The following is a 17,020-nucleotide window of genomic DNA, read 5'->3' as shown; positions in this document are numbered from 1 at the left end:
ATATCATGGAAATCCTTGGGCAGACACAGGTGAATGCAGCGTTCCCTCCCGTAAATTTCATCAAGGGATTCAACAAACTCCAGACACTGAATTGTTCTCCCTCATCACCAAAGCAGAAAATCTTGTTAACATGTAGACTCTGAAGAGAAGACTGACTGCCGAAATCTTGGCCTCAGGCAGAATTTTCCCTATAAAAACTGCTTGTGCCAGGATGGAGGTGTGTGGGCATAGAGGAAAACCTCTGCTGAGGCTGACCTCTTTGTTGCACACCCAGGGCCGACCCCGGGCTCCACTCTGTTCTTTCCTTGTGGCTGGCTAGGTAGAATTTGATTGCAAAATAAATATTTTATTTTTTCATATTAATTTGGCTGGACAAATTTTCATTTATAACAGTTGTAACACATAAAAGGAAGAATTCCCATTTCTTCCACCATCCCAGCCTCAATACATTACCCCAGCAGTTAGTTTTTAACATTGTTTTCCCATTTTTGGATTGGTGTCTGGGTTGTTTTTTTCTAGGATGACCTCCCCATTGTCATCTATTTTCAACAATCTGATACATTAAACTTTCCACAAACACCCTTTCATTAGCCAATAAATAGTCTAAAGCCAACCTATTCTGGTACACTGCAGTTTTTCCCCATTTTGCTTGCAGGTACTCAATTTGGGTGGGTCTGTGGCTGTTGACATGGGTGTGTGTACCAAAAAGGAACTTTGGTTTCTTTCCATGTAATACTTTCTGTAGCATTTGTGACACGATCTTGCTGCTATCTCAGAAGGGAAAAGACAACAAATGGGAGACAGAAACAGGAATGACAGAGGTCTGGCATGGCTTATACCCCCACCTCCCCTGCCTGTGGGGCTGCTGCCCACAGCAGGTACGTGTGATCTTCTCGCTGGTGAGTACAGTGCTCAATCCAGGCTTGCCCTCTGTTTCCCTTGTCACTCCTTTTTGCTGATTTTTCTATGCAAGTCCTTTTCAACACTCCTTTGGTGTGTTTTGGTGTTGCCCATTTTAGATGTGATAGTCCATTCCTCACGTTTCTTCACAAGTCCTCTGCCTCTGTTTCCCACTTTCTCTAACAACCTGAATACCACCTTCTTTCAACTACTCAGAAAGTCCTTTCTCTCACAATACCATTCAACATAATCTACCTGCCTCCAAGGAGATAAAGTAAAGCTCAAAAAAAACAATCTACATTATATATACTTCCATTCATCTACATTTACTCCCTTTTATTTTTCACTCACTTTCACATACAAGGTACCTTTTACTTTCAAACAGTCTACATTACATATCTACACCCTGAGTGCTCATGGAATGTTAATCCATCAACCCAGTAGGTTTAATCCTGGATGTCTCTCAACTCAGCAGAATTTTAGGTGTTACTGTTGTCCAACCCCAGATCCCCTTGGGCATAACCTCAATCCGCAACCCTGAGTGCTCTTGGAATGCAAATCCCACAGATCGTCCTCTGAGGGAGCTCCCAGAAAACAAACCCCCACGGCTCCTCCCCACCCACCTGATTTGGGAAGAATTTTCTCTGAGAGAAGTGGAAAAGAACCGGTTTATTTAACAAACAAAACACTCCCCAGCACTAAAAAAAATGAACAACACCAGATGACAAGAAAACTCTTTCACCACTCTGAAGAGATGACAAATCCAGAAAGTCTCTCCTGGGGGTGGTCGCCCGGGTCTGGGTGCTGGGGATTGCTCTGGGCACTGGGGATGGCTGCTGCAGATCACAGAGCGCAGGCTCCCGGTGCTCCTCGGGGTTCCCAGGTCCCAGTCCAGAGCAGGTTGGATGGTATTCAGGAAAGGGAAATGGAAAGAAACAGTCCAGGGAAAAAAATGGAATGCCTAGTTAAACTAACTAACAGGAAAAAGCAAAGGCAAGAGCGGAAGCAAGAGCAAGCAAACAAAGCCAGCAAAAGCAAGCCAAGCCAGCCCACACAAGCCTCTTGTGGAGAACAGACCATGGGGGGAGGTGAGCCAGCTGATAACAAGACAAAACAAACCTTCACTTTCAGAGTCAGTTCTGAAAGCACAGAACAGAATATCAAACATGAACAGAACCCACGATTGGGGATACAAACACCAGAACCTCACCCTGGGACACCTGGGTTTCCACATCAGCAGGAGACAGTTCCTGACAGTCGAAGGGTCAGCGGCAGGGTCCTCATCACACCCGTTCCTTAAATGTTATCTGGCCATGCAGACGGTTTTAGCTACTTCCACAAGTACTTTAAATCAACATTGGCTGTTTCACAAATACCTCTGAGTTATTACTGTCAGTTAGTTACAAAAATAAAAGCATTAGTTATTATTTCACAACTACAGCTACTTCTGCAAAAGTTAACATTCTATTGCACAACACATGGCATCCACTTCAATATTTTGCAAAAGCCAAAACTAGTATGTATGTTTTTCACACTGTGCACAAACTAAACTATCATCCAAGAATGATGTTCTGAGGATATGAGCTACACAGGGGCCAGGGCACTGGCCACAAAAAGCTAACAAATTATACTACAGCAAAAGCAGTTAAAAGTGATTACAAACTGTACTGTATCAAAATAGTTGTGACTAAGAATAAGTTGGAGAAGTCAAGACATAAGAGCAAAAGCCACCAACTACATAGTTCTCTATAACAAACCCAGGGCAGGTGTTTCCCTTGCAGGGAGCACTGGGGCCTTCCCCGGGCCCCTTCTGCCCTCTGGCAGAGCCGGTGGCATTTTCCAGCACACGCAGTTTGTAACCAAGAGTCGGGTGCAGCCCAGAAGGCTCCGAGCGCCTCCTCCCAGGCTGACTCTGCAGATCCGAGGCTGCTCTGGGCTCTGCCAGGGCTCTGCTGGGGCTCAGCTCTGGGCCAGGCTGGGCCCGCTCTCCCCTCACATTGCTCCGGGCAGCCGAGTCACAGAGGGAGGAGGAAGGGACACCTCAAGGGAGTTGAGGTTTAAGAGAGTTTTTATTCAAAAACCTGCCATACCAAACAGGCTGTCGTAAGAGCTGTAACAAACAGGCTGTCCTAACTACCATAACCAACTAGCACTGCTAACTACCATCACTAACTGGTTGTCCTAACTAACTACTGTAACTAACAGCTTTCCTCCAGTGCTTCATCTCCTCTGCTGCTGCCTCAGTTGATTTGCTGCGGTGATCAGAGGGGTCAGGCTGGAGAGAGGCTTGGCTGATGATAAAAATGGGTGCTGCCCAAAGGATAAAAAAGAAAGAAATGAACTGTTACTTTCCAAAGCCAACTTACTCACAGGCTCTGTTGCAACAGGACAAAGGGAAATGGTCTGAAACTCAGGAGAGGGAAGCAGGCTCAGGTTAGATCGAAGGCAGAATCTTTTTGCCAGGAGTGGGGAAACACTGACAGAAGGTGCCCAGGGATGTGGGAGGTGCCTCCTCCCTGGGAACATCCAAGCTCAGGCCAGGCAGGGCTCTGAGCACCGGACCTGCCTGAAGATGGCCCTGCTCCTTGTGGGGCACCAGGGGCAGATGCCCTCGAAAGAACCCTGCCAAGCCAAACCCGGCGAGGATTCTGCTTGCTTTGCGTGTGGAACGCAGCGAGGCTGGAGACTATCGGAGGGGCCCCAGCAGAAAACCCCTCCCTGGTGCTGCTGCTTCCCCTCAGCCGCTCGGCATTCACCTGCAGCAGCTCCTGGGCAGACCAGCGCTGCTCCTCGTCCGGCTCCAGGCTGCACTCGAGGAAGTCCCGCAGCAGAGCCGACAGGCGCCGGGGCTCCTGCAGCTGCGGGGTCCCGTTGTGCCGGATCAGAGCGCGAGCCTGCAGGAAAAGCAAACTCAGCGCTCTGCCAGCTTCCTTCCCACCCACAGGTGCTCACAGCGACCCCGGGTTCTCAGCCCCAGCTCCAGGGGCACTTTCCTCCCTGGCACAGATGCTGCTCACAGCTCATTTTCCTGTGCCAACCAAGAAACCCAAAGCCTGGTGCTGCCACAGCCATTGGAAAGAGCTGATGCACTTGCTTCACATTTTCAGGTCATCCTCAGAGCCAGAAGAGCTGCAACAGCATAAATCCCAAAGCAAATTGTTGCTGGAGACTGCAGAATATTTGTCTGTGTTGAGGCTCGAGTGCTCTGGGAATTCCCTTCCCCAGGTGCAGAAACCTCCAGCTGCTGCTCCCAGTGCAGGGTCACCCTGTGCTCACAGGGCTCTGCAGCCCCTGGAGAATTTGCCTCTTACCATGACCCTCGTTTCCTTGAAGTAAGGAGGTTCTCCTTCCACCATCTCAATGGTCACAATGCCAAAGGACCAGATGTCCACCTTGGGGCCATAAGGAGAACTGGTCACAACTTCTGGGGCCATCCAGTGAGCAGTGCCCACCATGGAGCTGTGCTGGTCCTGCTCAGAGCTGAGCTGAGCACAGAGGCCAAAATCAGCTGAGGACAGAAACAAACACTGTCAAAGGCAGCTGGAATGAGGAAACCGAGCACCAAGACTCCCCACTCTCAGTCTGAGAATGCAGTAGTGAAGTCAGCTGGAAAAGTCCTCAGGGCTGTAGCCAAGGGAAGGTGGAACTGGACCCTTAAAGAAACCCTCAGCTTTCGTGCAGTGGCTTTTACTGATTCCCTTGAAGCTTTAGATTCCAACTCCTGCCCCTCTGGCCCCACAGCCCCACAGCCGCACCCGGGAGCGCTGTGCCTGGCCAGGAACACCCACCCAGCTTGACAGAGCCGGCCATGCCCAGGAGGATGTTGGAGCTCTTCAGATCTCTGTGGATCACCCGGTTCGCATGGAGGAAATCCAGGCCCTGCAGGCACTGAGAGAGAACAAGAAACACCAGGACAAAAACCAATGGCTGGAATCTATCACACAAGAAAGGACAGTTCTGAATTCTGCCAGCAGCAGCTTTGCTGTGACAGGCCAGGAGTGCAGAGCAGACAGGCTCCTGGCAAACGGTTCAGGGCAAAGCTGAGAACAGCACATCAAATCCAGAACAGACAGAGAGTGCCACAACAGCAGGAAAGAGAGCAAGAACAGAGCAGAAGTGCAGCGATGCTGGCAGGCCGTTCACTGCAGAGGCTCTTTCTTCTCCAGCTCATAAAAACAACAGAGAAACAGAGCCCTGAGCATGGAGCCACTCCTGTTCTCAAGCCTGTGTGGAAGGACCATCGTGCCCAAGCCGTGGCAGCCACAGGCAGGATCCCTCACCTCCCGACTGACAGCTGCCATCTCTCCTTCAGCCATGCGTGTCTGTCTGACAACGTCCTGCAAAGTTCCTCCATCCATGTATTCCATCACCAGCCAGAGATCTCCGTCAACAAGGAAGCTGGAAGAGGAAAGCAGTGGCATGGAGACAAATGTGCAGTGCTCAATTCCCCCATGGAAAAGCCTGGAGTAGAGTTTTGTTTCCAGGTCACTTGTCCATGAGGACAGAATCAGATGGAGAGACATTCCTGCCAGGCTGCCGAGTCCTTGGAATCTGCACAGTCTAAAGGAAGAGACACCTGTGAGAAAGGAGAGGCCTTAGATGGCAAGCAGGTGAAAAAAGCAGTTTAGCAACAGCCCAGATGAGCGTGGAACCACAACACTGGCCCCCAGCTGGTCCAGCTTCTGAGCTCATCAGTTCCACCATTCCCTGCAGAACAAGGCAACACAACTCCCAGGGTTATCCAGGGGAGGAGGCCGTGCAGCACTTGGGACAAAAGCAATCAGAAAACCTTTCAGAAAGTCCCTTCAGAAACAGGCAAGGCCAGTGCAAAATGGGCAAATGAGGCATTTCTGGAAACAAGGCCCTGGTCTTCCTGGCATCTGCAGCAATGGAAAAGGGCTGGGAAGAAGAAGCCAAGGGAAATAATTTCTGCTGTGGTTTATCAGCACTTGTTGTAAGACACAAAAAACGGGGTCAGCTTGAAGGAAAAACTGAACCAAAGCAACCAAAGCACACGGAGGGAGCGAACTGCCAGGCTGCTGTTTTGGGAAGATACGGCTGGGTCAGGCATTTTCAAAACAGGCTACAGACTATGGGTGCCAGGAAAGGCTGAGGCAGGGCCCGTGCACGGGATGAGGCCTGGAGCACTCACCTGTCCAAAGAGTTGACAATGTTGGGGTTCTTCTTGTCCTTCAGGAGCAGGAGCTCATTCACAGCGCGTTCCCCGTTCTGCCCTCTGAGACTCATTTTCTTTATGGCCACCTGAGGGGACATTGCAGACCTTTAACTGGAGGAGTCTGTGGCAGGAGGCCACAGCCAACACGGGGCGAGGCTTTTTGGAGCGACGGAGCCGGGCTGTGCCAAACTGCCCTGGGATGGGCACCAGAGCTCAGCAAGGGCCACTCCCACAGCCCATTGCTCTGCTCGCTGGGGCTGCTTACAGGACACACGGCCAGAGACATTTGGCCTTGCAAGCTCTGCAGAAATGGCCCCTCAGCTGTCAGCCTCCCAGCTCTAACCACATTCTCTGCACCTACAGTCTTCTCAAATGGCCTCAACACTCTCATTATTATTCAAACACATTTTGCAAGCGGGAGGTAATTCTGGTTCTGTGAAAACAGAGCAAGACAGCCAGGAACCCTTTAGCAATTCCATGGGATTTGGTCATGATTTCAGATGCAGCTGCTTTGTTTGGGATTGCACAACAAAGCAAACACACACATCCATTGCTCAGGTGATCCCTGTCACAGGCTGTCACTGACCCCAGACCCAAACACAACTGCAGGGTTTAAGAGAGAGCTTTGCTCTGGACATCCATCTTCTCATTTCTCTCCCTCTCTCTCTGTGGACAGCTGAAGTGGAACTACAGCCCCAAATTGAGCCAAAGCAGGATCTCCCCCTAATTAATCCTTGAGGTACCCTTTGAAGATGAAAGGTAGGATAGAAAAACTGCTAAATAGTGTTCCTGTCTGCGGCTGGGGTGAAGATAAATTGGGCCTCAGTCTCCAGCCCTGATCCATTCACACTTTTAGATATGAAGAGCAAGCCAGCGTGTCCTGCTCTGACAGACACCGCTGCCCTCCTTGCATCCCTTTGGGCACTCCAGAAGGACCAAGTGTGTCCCAGCTGTGCTCTGCAGGCTGACACTGCTCTGCCTTCAGAGGAGCAGCCTGTGCAGGAAAGCTCTGCTGGCCCCCAGAGCTGCAGCCACAGCTCCCAGCAGAGGGGAGAGCCCTGAAGAGCTGCCAGACGTGCTGGGCATGTTGGCACTGACCTCTCCTCCAGTGGCCCTGTCGAGTCCTTTGGAAACGGTTCCGAAAGCCCTGGAGACAAAACAGCAGAGAAGAAAGAAGCAGCGCTTGAGGCCCTGGGAGTGAAAGCCAGCCCAGACAGGAGATCTCTGCTGCCTGCAGCACTCACAAACACCTGGGTGCATCGACCCTTGCAACAACAGCGCAGCAGCCACCAGCCCTCTGCCATGCCAGGTGTCCAAGGGAAAACTAAGACCCAACACGAAGGAATTGGGCTGGAGCAAATCCCAAATGTCCACACAGAATTGCTTTAGTTCAAAACCTGAAGTGAGCAATGGGTGTCTAAAGAACTGGAAAAGAATGCATTTCATCCTTTTCCATTTCCTGCCTAAGACCTGCAGGATCCACAAGGGTCCTGCCATCAGGCAGGTGATGCATTTTCCCCCAAAGTGCATCAGCTCTGTGTCTGTTGCTGAATGTATGGGGTCTACGAGCTGTGCTAGAATAGAGCACTCATTAGTTCATCTCTGGTTCCTGTTTCCAAACCATTAGGTTGTTAATGCTGACTGGAGGATATTTTTTGAAGCAAAATATTTGAAAGAAATCTCCTTGAGAACTGTTTTCTGACAGTCACCAGATGGTGAGTGGCTCTTTTAGGCAATCCAGTTCCAGACACAGAAGATCTTCCAGGTCCTGCTCCTTGCTGCAGGCAGGACACTGCCAGCCTCAGGGGCCTGTGACGGCTCCTTCTGACCACACTTCTCAATTCTGATCAGGACTGAGAGACAGCAGGATGACACTCCAGTGTCTGAAGTTGTTTGGAGCTCTCCTGACTTCTCCCTTGATCCTGCACCAGCACAACCCCTGGGCTGCTTGTGCAGAAGTAGCTGCCGTGCACTTACCCTTGGCCAATCTGCTCCACTTCCAGGTATTTCTCGGCAGGATCCTCCATGCTCACGATGTTCCCTGAAAGAAACCACGTGGAAGAGGCTCCCTACCAGAGCGAGACCCCGCCAGAGCAGAGCCAGAATGCAGCCCCACTCCCTGGGGCCGTGAGCCCCTTGGTCTCAGCTGGGGAAGGACAATAAATGCCCCTGTGACATTCAGCTGCAGAGCAACGCTGGCTGCAGCTGATGCCGAGACACACACACAGCCCCTGCTCTGAACACAGGAACAGAGCAGACGTACTCAGCTGCACCAGGCACCACTCCCCTCTCCCCTCTGGCTGCAGGGCTGTGCTGCTGTCAGAACCTTCAGCCCAGGATCCCACAGGGGAGGGAGATTCAGTGTCCTCTTCCCAAGCACAGGGAGGTTCAATGTCCTCTTCCCAAGCACAGGGAGAATCAGTGTCCTCTTTCCAACCACTGGGAGGTTCTCCATCCTCTTCCCAAGCACAGGGAGATTCTCCATCCTCTTCCCAAAACGCTGCAGGTTTGCCATCATCTTTCCAAGCCACAGGACGTTCACTGTCCTCTTCCCATGCTGGGAGAAGTTCAGCCTCCTCTTCCCAAGGCACAGGATGTCCTCTGTCCTCATCCCACACCATGGGGGCTTGGCCATCCTCATCCCGCACCAGGGGATGTCCACGCCGGGAGATGTCCACTGTCCTTGTCCCACGCCGCGGGAGCCTCGCCGCTGTATTCCCACAGCGCGGGATGTTCGCCCTCGTCTCCCAGAGCAGCGGGAAGTTCACTGTCATCTCCCGGCACCGAGGGAAGTTCACCAGCGTCCCCCAGAACAGCGGGGAGCTCACTGCTGTCTTCCTCCTCTTTGGCCTCCTCTTGGGAAGCAGAGGGAGCCAGAGGAGGGGCTGGTGCTGCTTTTGTGCCCTGTGGACAGATGGCAGCGTGAGGGACGGGAAGTTCTATCTCAGTGATCACCTTATTCATCCTCAGCTGCACATCCAGCTGCACGAAGCAGAAATTGGGTTTGGAGCTGTTCAAACTAACAATGGGCTAAAGTCGACATTGCCACTTATTGTTGGGAATTCCATATTCCACTGTGGCTAAAGCCAGCAAGCAATCCTCTGCCTGCAAAACCAGACCTCTTCAGAAGATCAGCAGCAGAAAAGGAGAAATCTGCTGGGGATCCCTTTGCTGCTGCTGCTGCAAAGACTCTGACAGGAACTTTTCTTCAGCCTCCCAGGCTGGCACTCGGCTGCCACACGCCGAGCTCACAGCTTGCTGCACAATTCCAAACACCAAAGGTTCCTTTCCCACTCACCGGAGGAGGAGCTGCTCGGAATCCACACATGAGGTGCCCTGCAACGGGAGAGGGAACATGAACCAGATGCTGTCAGGAAAAAACTGCCTGTGGTGGGAAATGCCACGGAGCAGGGCAACCACGAGAGAGCATTTTGCTTTCCCAGCGTCCCTCCAGTCCCTTCCCACAGCAAGAGAACAGCACAAAATGCTGGGCTGGGTCAGTTCTTGGCTGGGCAGGGAGTTCCCGGCTCTGCTGCCACAGACTCCCCGCTGGAGGGAACAGAACCCCCCAGGGCTCATTGCAAATGCTGTGCACGCCCCGCTGGCTGCAGACACCCCCTTTTTCAGCTGCAGCTGCTGCCAGGAGCTCTCCCAAAGCAATGGAGCCTTCATGGCCATTTGGTTACAAAGTCAGCTCGGGTCCAGAGGAAGAACAGAAAGCACACAGCAAGCCCAAAGCCACAGCAGCGAGGGAAAACCTCGACTTACGTGCCAAGTGGGTTAAAAAATAGCCCGAATAAGCCACAGAGTACAGCATGCAAACTGCAGCAGCCACGTGCTGGATCATTTTGGCTGCGCTGCACACGCCTGCAGACTGCAGCCCTGCAAGCACACAAGGACACCCGTCAGGGCTGGGCTGGTGCTGAGAATGCCTCGGGCAGGAGGATCCTCCGGCACGGAGCAGTGCCCAGAGCCACTGGGGACACTGAGGCCTCCGTGTCCCACAGCCACGGGAGCACCTCGGGGACGTGGCAGTGCTCCTGTGACATCACAGCAGCAGCTCACGCAGAAACCGCCCGGAAGGTTCTCCTGGGTCACAAAGGAGCACAAAGAACCCTCCCAGGGCACAGCCTATTGCCCAAAGGCTCCAGAAGGAGCTCTGAAAATGCAGCAAACAGGGACACCCCATAGCCCAGCCTGAACACTGAGGAGGAACAAGGACGGGAGCACAGCAGAGGAAACAGGACCTTTAGTCACTGCTACTTCTGACTAAAGCCAGCAAGCCGTGTTCCCGCGGGGATCTTTGTTCTCGCTCTAAAAACAAGCAAGGTGCTCCACTCTAAATATACAGAAGGCAGGAACTGGGCAGGAGGTGGGATTAGGAAGGAGGAGGAGGAGGGAGAGAGGAAAAGGAGGAGGAAGAGGAGGATGAGGAGCAGGAAAAGGAGGAGAAACAGGAGGTTCCAGCGCCCCCTGAGGCCGCAGCACCCTTGGCCCCGGGACCATCGCCCCCAGCTCATCCTGCAGGTGAGAGGGGAGGGGGAGCTCGTCCCAAATATATCGGGGAGTCTCTGAGAGGGTTTTTTATTGGGGTGTGTTGGGAGCTTGCAGATTGTGGAATTGAGCCCCAGATGTCGTCTGGGAGGCCCAAATAAACCCTGGGAGGTTTTTTTCTGTGTGTGTGTGTAGGTTTGGATCTTTCAGGACCCCAAAGCTGAGCCCCCTGGGGGATCTTTGGGAGTCCACGTGGCCCTTGCCCAGTGTCACCAGGGGGAGGACATTGGTCCTGGGGACCCCCGGGGGAGCAGAGGAGGGGAACCCCTGGGACCCCCGGAGTGGGGAGAGCAGAGAGGGGCGATCCTGGAGCTGGGGGACCCCCGGCTGGCTGGAAAGGGGGGGAGCCTGGAGAGGAAGGACCTCTGGGATCTCAAAGTAGAGCATCAGGGGAGAAGGGACCCCATGGAGCCCAAACAGCCCCTGGATCATCCCTAAGCAAGACACCTGAGAAGGGGGAACCCCTGAAGACATTGGACCCCCATCATCCCAAGGAAAGGAAACCTCTGGAACCCCAAAAGTGGAGAGATCAGAGATAGGGAACTCCTGGGAGTGTTGTTTTGGGCTGAACCTTGATACTATGGAGATTTTCATGGACACAAGAGTCCTGCTGAGTTCTAGGGATGGACTTGGGCAGGAGGAGCCTCCAGTCCAAGGCGCTCCCACCTTGTTTTTCCCCAAACCAGGATTTTTCATTGCCAGGGCATGGCTGGATGGCAGAGGAGGAAAAGCCCCGGAGATGCTGCAGGAGGAGGAGCTGCAAACCCAGCCCAGGGAGCCAAGTGATTGGGATTTTTCACAATTATGGTAGCACAGGATGGTTTCTAACACCTCTCTGCCGGGGCTTGAGGAGAGTCAGGGTGAGGAAGATGGGTCCTGCCCTATTTAGGCAGCCTCGCTCTGTTCCCCTGGTGTGTGACCACAGACACAGGTTATGATCCACGGGCAAAAGGAGACAATAAAACAAAGAACAGGGAAAGGATTCCCTAAAACCGCGGTAATTAGCCCCTGAGACTAAAGTATACACGAAGAACCAAGACCCAAGGACAAAGGACAGGTGAGTATTTGTTGGGATGGGGCGGATAAGGGGGGAATGAATGTTTGTGACAGAGGCTGCTGGGTACCCCAGACTTGCCAAGTGATTGCTGCAGCCTCTCATGCTGCTTTTCGTCTTTTTCGTGGGAAAAGCGGCCAGTAAAGAGACCAAGGGAGTGATAAAAAAGAGAGAATCCCCCCCGGGGATACTGGGACTGGGTCTTAGGAAGAAGAGGAACCCCGTGGAGAGAAGAAGCCGAGGGTTTCCTGGCCACTGTTATAACCCATCCAAATTAAGTACCTGCAGGAAAAAGGGGGAAAATTATTAGATTGCAAAGAAGTTAAGAAAAAGTAGTAATACATAAAGCATAGAATATCCAAAAGGAGAGAGATGGATTTGCTTTACATTTAATCTTAAAAACATAGTCCAAAATCCAGTAAAAAACAATTAGTAAACAAAAAAAAAGTAAAACCAACACAACAGTCTAACTCTGTATTAACCCCCAATTTTATACTAAATCATATTATAAAACTCCAAACAGTTATAAGGAACATAAGAAACAAAGCTACTCAAACATTAGAGTTAATATTAAGCCAGGAAAACCAAACAAAATCTGCAGTGTATTAAAATATGTTAGCGTTAAACTATTTATTAGATAAAAAAAAGAGTATACAAATTATTAAAAATAGATAGCAATAGGGAAGTCATCCTAGAAAAGAAAAAAAATCCCAAAACCAAAAGATATATTAAAAAAGATTATGACCCAGGTATCAGTCCAAAAATGAGAAAATAATGTTAAACACTAAGAAGTGGGTTACTGTATTGAGAATGAAATAGTAGAAAAAAATAAAATTCTTCCTTTTATGTGTTACAAGTGTTTTAATGTTTCTTCTTTGTTTAATCCCATGTTTTATTAGATTACCAATGGAGTCCAAAGAATACAAGCAAATAAAAAATATTGCTTAAGCCAAATGATTTATAAAAAATAAGAAGAAAGATGGTGAAAAATGCATATTTTATGACTGGCTTTTCGCAAATATTTTAATGAATATTATATGTGTAATGTTAGAAAGTTATTCTGTATTCATTCTCTTAATTAGTGTGTTAAATAAACTAATGGTGTAAGTTTTAGGTTCCAAAATAATAAAATAGAGACTATGTATGTGGTGGGAGGTTTTTTTTTTTTTTTTTTAGAATGACATACTCACTTTAAAGAACACCTAAATCTTCAGGAAAAAAAAAAAAAGCATTTATAGTTTTGCTATCAAAAGAAGCTAATTTCTTCAAACCTTACTCAGAGTTGAAGACGCCTTAAGAATTAAATGAAACAGTTTACATACAACAGAAAGAGTTCTTGTTTTAAACAGAAGGTATGAAAAATATATGAATATGCAACCAGCTTTACTTTTAAAGCTATTCCTTTGTCCATAAAGTATGCTTTTCGTAATTTAGTGTCCAAAAGCATCCAGACGTCTGTAATTCTTTGCTTTTTATTGTCTTATAATTATCCTAACTCTAAACTTTACTATTCTAACAGTATTATTATTTTTATAACAATTTTATTATTATTAAAGTTTAAAAATTTTAAAAAACAGGTAATTAGCGTTTTTCCCACCGGCGATGCCTGAGAGGAGGCTGTGAGCCCGCGGGCAGAGGGGCCCCGCTGGAGCAGCCTGTCCTGGCAGGACTGAGCCCGTGGCACAGTGACCCACGCTGCAGCACTCGGAGGGGGCTGTGCCCAGGGGATGGACTCCGCTCCGAGAAGTTCCTGGAGAAGTCTCGGCCGGGAGAGAGCGCAGGGTGCAGCAGGGAACGACTCCTGTCCCTGAGCAGAGGGAGAAGCCCCGGGGGATGAGCTGAGCATGGCCCCATTCCCTGTCTCCTGCCCTGCCGGGGGAGGAGGTGCAGCTGGGAGCAGGGAGGCGTGGGGAAAGCTGCATTTAAGGCTCTGCACTGACTTCTCCTCTCCTGCTCCGAGTCTTTGGAGTTTTCTGACAGAAATCTCTCCCCTGCCCCACCCACCCACAGGGCTTGGGGCAGGTTTCCCTTTTCGGGGGAAATCAAAGCGAAGCACTGATGCGCTAACGAGGGGCAGGAGAAGTGAGGCTCCTGGGCTTCCCGCAGAGGCGGAGGCACGGGAGGCGCAGGGCCGGGAAAGCCGTGGCGGGAGGCGCGGAGAAGTTTGTTTGTGTGGGCAGCTCAATCCCGGCTCGGCCCGGGCCCGTGCCGGGGCTGTTCCTCATCTCCGGCTTTCCCCTCACGCAGCCCGGGGGCGCCGAGAGCGCGGGGCGAGGCGGGGCCGTGCGCAGAGCCCGCCCCGAGCTCGCTGCCATTGGCCGCCGGTGCCGTCAGTCGCGGTTGCGGCGCGCTGATTGGTGGGAGCGGGGCGCGGCGCGGCCCCGGCGGCGGGCTGAGGGCGGCCGTGGCCGCGCAGCGCCGCCATTGGCCGAGCGGCTGTGCGGGCCCGGCAGCGGCGGCAGCGGCCGGAGCGCGGTGAGGCGGCGGCGGCGGAGCTCGGAGGCGGCCCCGGCGCAGGTGGGAGCCGCGCTGGGCTCTGCGGGGGCTCGGGGCTGGCTGCGGGCGGAGGGGGCGGCAGGGGGCTCCGGCGGCTCGCCGGTGCCGTGTCCGGCCCGTGCCGGCCCCGGGCCGAGGGCGCTGCGGGAGCGGCTGCCCGCGGTCTCCTTCCCGCCGGGGCCGGGCAGGAGCCGCTGCCGGAGCAGCGCTGGCTCGGCCCGGCTGCTGTGGGTAGGACAGAGGGGCTGCCCCGCGGCCGGGAGCGGGCGGGGAAATTCCCGTCGCCGGAGGTTCGTGTGCCCGGCGGAGAGCGAGGAGTCCTGTCAAAGTGACTTTATTGCCGAGCAGGGGCAGAGGCCGTGGGGCATTTGCCGTGCGCTCTCTGCCGTGCTTGTAGTCCGCAGCCTCCTTTTTATCCTCATTTTCCCGGCCGCATCTCCCTCTGCCTTTGCCCACCGGCTGAGTTCCTTGGAAGGTTCCGACTTCCCGATGCGCCTGGAGCCTGTCCTCGTTAATGTGCACCCTCCTTTTGTAGAACAGCCGATATTCATGGCTCTGTTAAGTCTTTGTGCTTCTCCTCGAAGTTCGGGAATGTAGCGGGACTTTGAGCAGCTGTCTGGGTCAATTTGGAACATTTATTGGACCTGATGGTTTCTCCCCTTATCTACAGGTGCCCGGCCCTATCTCCAGGCAGATTCACTCCTTGACTCTGTTTTGTTCTTCCCGGGTCCTCTTTGGTTTTGGGATTATTCTCGGTGCCCTCATTCCCTGTCCTTTTGTAGCCGTTTGTGGATCAGGAGGCCTGGCTGCCACCTGCATGCCCTGGCTCAGCTGCTGGATGAGCTGCACTGCCAAGGTGTGGAGCATGGTAAAAAGATGAGAGTTGCTGCAGCACAGAAGAAGAGAAGCCGCATTCCTTTAACCCCTGGTCTGGTGGGGAGCCAGGAAAGCGTGTCCCATTTCCATCCTTTCCGTGATTGACCAATACATAAACTGCTCTCCTATTTCCTTTGTTATCCTTTTCACCACTTTTCACTTGTCTTCTCTTACCAGCAGTAGTTTGAGTAATTTAGTTTTCCACAAACTCCTGTTTTTTCTGCTCACAGATAATCTGATCCCATCCCCTGGTGAAATGTTGTGTTCCTCATTTCAGTGGATTGGTCGGCAGGAAGGTCAGGAGCTGGAGCTGTCTGGTTCGTTCTTCTTTTGAGGACCGCTTGTAATGTAATGATGCCATTGAAATGATAAATGGGTTCTCTGTCTCCTGATATGAATTGGTTCGGGTTCTCAGGGGCTGGTCCATGGTGTTGTAGGATTTCTTCTGGTGGCCATTAATCTTTTCCCCATTTTTGGGTGCTCCCTTCAGCTGGGACTCCATCAATTGACCGCTTTTTTCTAATTACATCATCAAATACTTGAATTCCAACTGATTTTCCTGAACTTGTTCTAGCAAAAACCCCAGTGCTCTGATACACCCTGTACAGCACATACAGTGACAGCAGATGTTGGAGTGGGCAGAGGGATGATCCCCCCCTTATTTTAGTGAAGTTTTCCCAACATTCTCCATTTGCTGTTTCCCTTTGCAGCTTCAGCCATTTCTGTTGCAGAGTCAGAGATCCTCAGCATGGGCTCTGCCTTCAGCTGTGCAGATTCCATCTGTGCAAGCAGGCAGAGCTTGGGGTGAGGGGCAGAGGGAATCAGCCAATTCCTGCCCCAGGCAAGAAGAGCCAGGTACGTTGTCCTCACTTTGCCCCTGCAGTGCTAATTTGCATTTCTAAAGCTCCTATCCAGGCTACCTGTTTAAACATTAAGGGGTCACCTTTAAATCTCTTCTAGTGATGCAGCCTAAAGGTGAACTTTGAAAAACCCAGATCAAAATTTTTGTATCTTTTACAGCTTCACAAAAACATAGAGAAAAAGGCTCAAGGTAATTCAGTTTTTTCTACTTCCTCTCGGAAGAAAAACTCATTCTCACATCCTTTACCCAAACCTAAGCACTATATAGAAGTATGAGTAATAAAAAAATACTCTAATGCTCTAAACTTTGCACTGAAACTTCAGGAAAAAGAAAAACTTCACTAATCTTTTTAGTGTTAGAGTCGAGGCATTCCTTGATTCTGGCCAGGATGTGCAACAAAAATCATTCCATTCCCACATAGCCCAGGTGTGCAGAGAAAATAGTTCCATTACATGCGGGTTTTACTAGGTTTTCCCCAAATTTGTGCAGTCTGAAGCAATCTAAATCAACTGGTTTAATATTCTGTAGTTTCAAGTTGTGCAGTTTATATTATTTGGTTTCCTATTGGACCCGGATTTATTGGTTTGTGCTGTTAATGAGGTGGGAAGTGCTGGATTTCCTTCTCAGCCTTTTGCAGACCAGGTGTCTGCAGCCCTGCCGGGGGCAGTGTCTGGGGTAGATGTTGGTTGCTGTTTGCTGCTGGGGTTGATGTTTTGCTGCTGGTCGTTATCTTTGTGGGTCTCTTTTGGGCCATTCCCAGTGTGTTGAGATGTTAAATTCATCTCCACTGAGTGGTGTAACATCCCTTAACAAAACCTTTAACATTTCTTTCCCCAAGGCCAAGGCAAAGCAAGCCTGAGTAGAGAAATCAAAGGTTAACAATGTTCAAGTCTATGAGCTGGTCTATTTTCCATGGATGCACTGGCAGGCAGGGCAGTGTGTGAGTGTGAGTGAGAGCCAGAGTGGAATTGTCCTGGTGTGTCCCCAGCAGCTGTGGCAGTGCAGGCCCAGAGAGCACTGAAGCTGCAGCAGTGGCAGCAAGGGCTGGCCCCGGTGGCTGGAGCTGCCCAGGGAGGGTGACCAGGCCGAGGATTTCAGCAGA

The 17,020-nt window shown here is 51.3% G+C and overlaps 1 protein-coding gene across 1 annotated transcript; it reads right to left on the bottom strand.

Annotated features, from left to right (window-relative positions):
- Positions 1–4,014: 4,014 nt before the first annotated feature.
- LOC144247603 (serine/threonine-protein kinase PAK 3-like) lies at positions 4,015–8,717 on the bottom strand. Its single transcript, XM_085564992.1, has 9 exons — positions 8,514–8,717; positions 8,054–8,145; positions 7,175–7,223; positions 6,053–6,162; positions 5,181–5,298; positions 4,689–4,788; positions 4,427–4,440; positions 4,212–4,385; positions 4,015–4,029 (listed from the first exon to the last, which is right to left on the bottom strand). The coding sequence occupies exons 1-9, from the start codon at positions 8,715–8,717 to the stop codon at positions 4,015–4,017; spliced, it is 876 nt and encodes a 291-aa protein (XP_085421118.1).
- Positions 8,718–17,020: the final 8,303 nt, after the last annotated feature.

This window comes from Lonchura striata, chromosome 35 (genome assembly GCF_050655825.1).
Source record: "Lonchura striata isolate lonStrDom1 chromosome 35, ASM5065582v1, whole genome shotgun sequence".
In the NCBI taxonomy this organism is placed as follows: Eukaryota; Metazoa; Chordata; class Aves; order Passeriformes; family Estrildidae; genus Lonchura; species Lonchura striata.
This window is presented reverse-complemented; position numbering and strand designations above follow the sequence as displayed.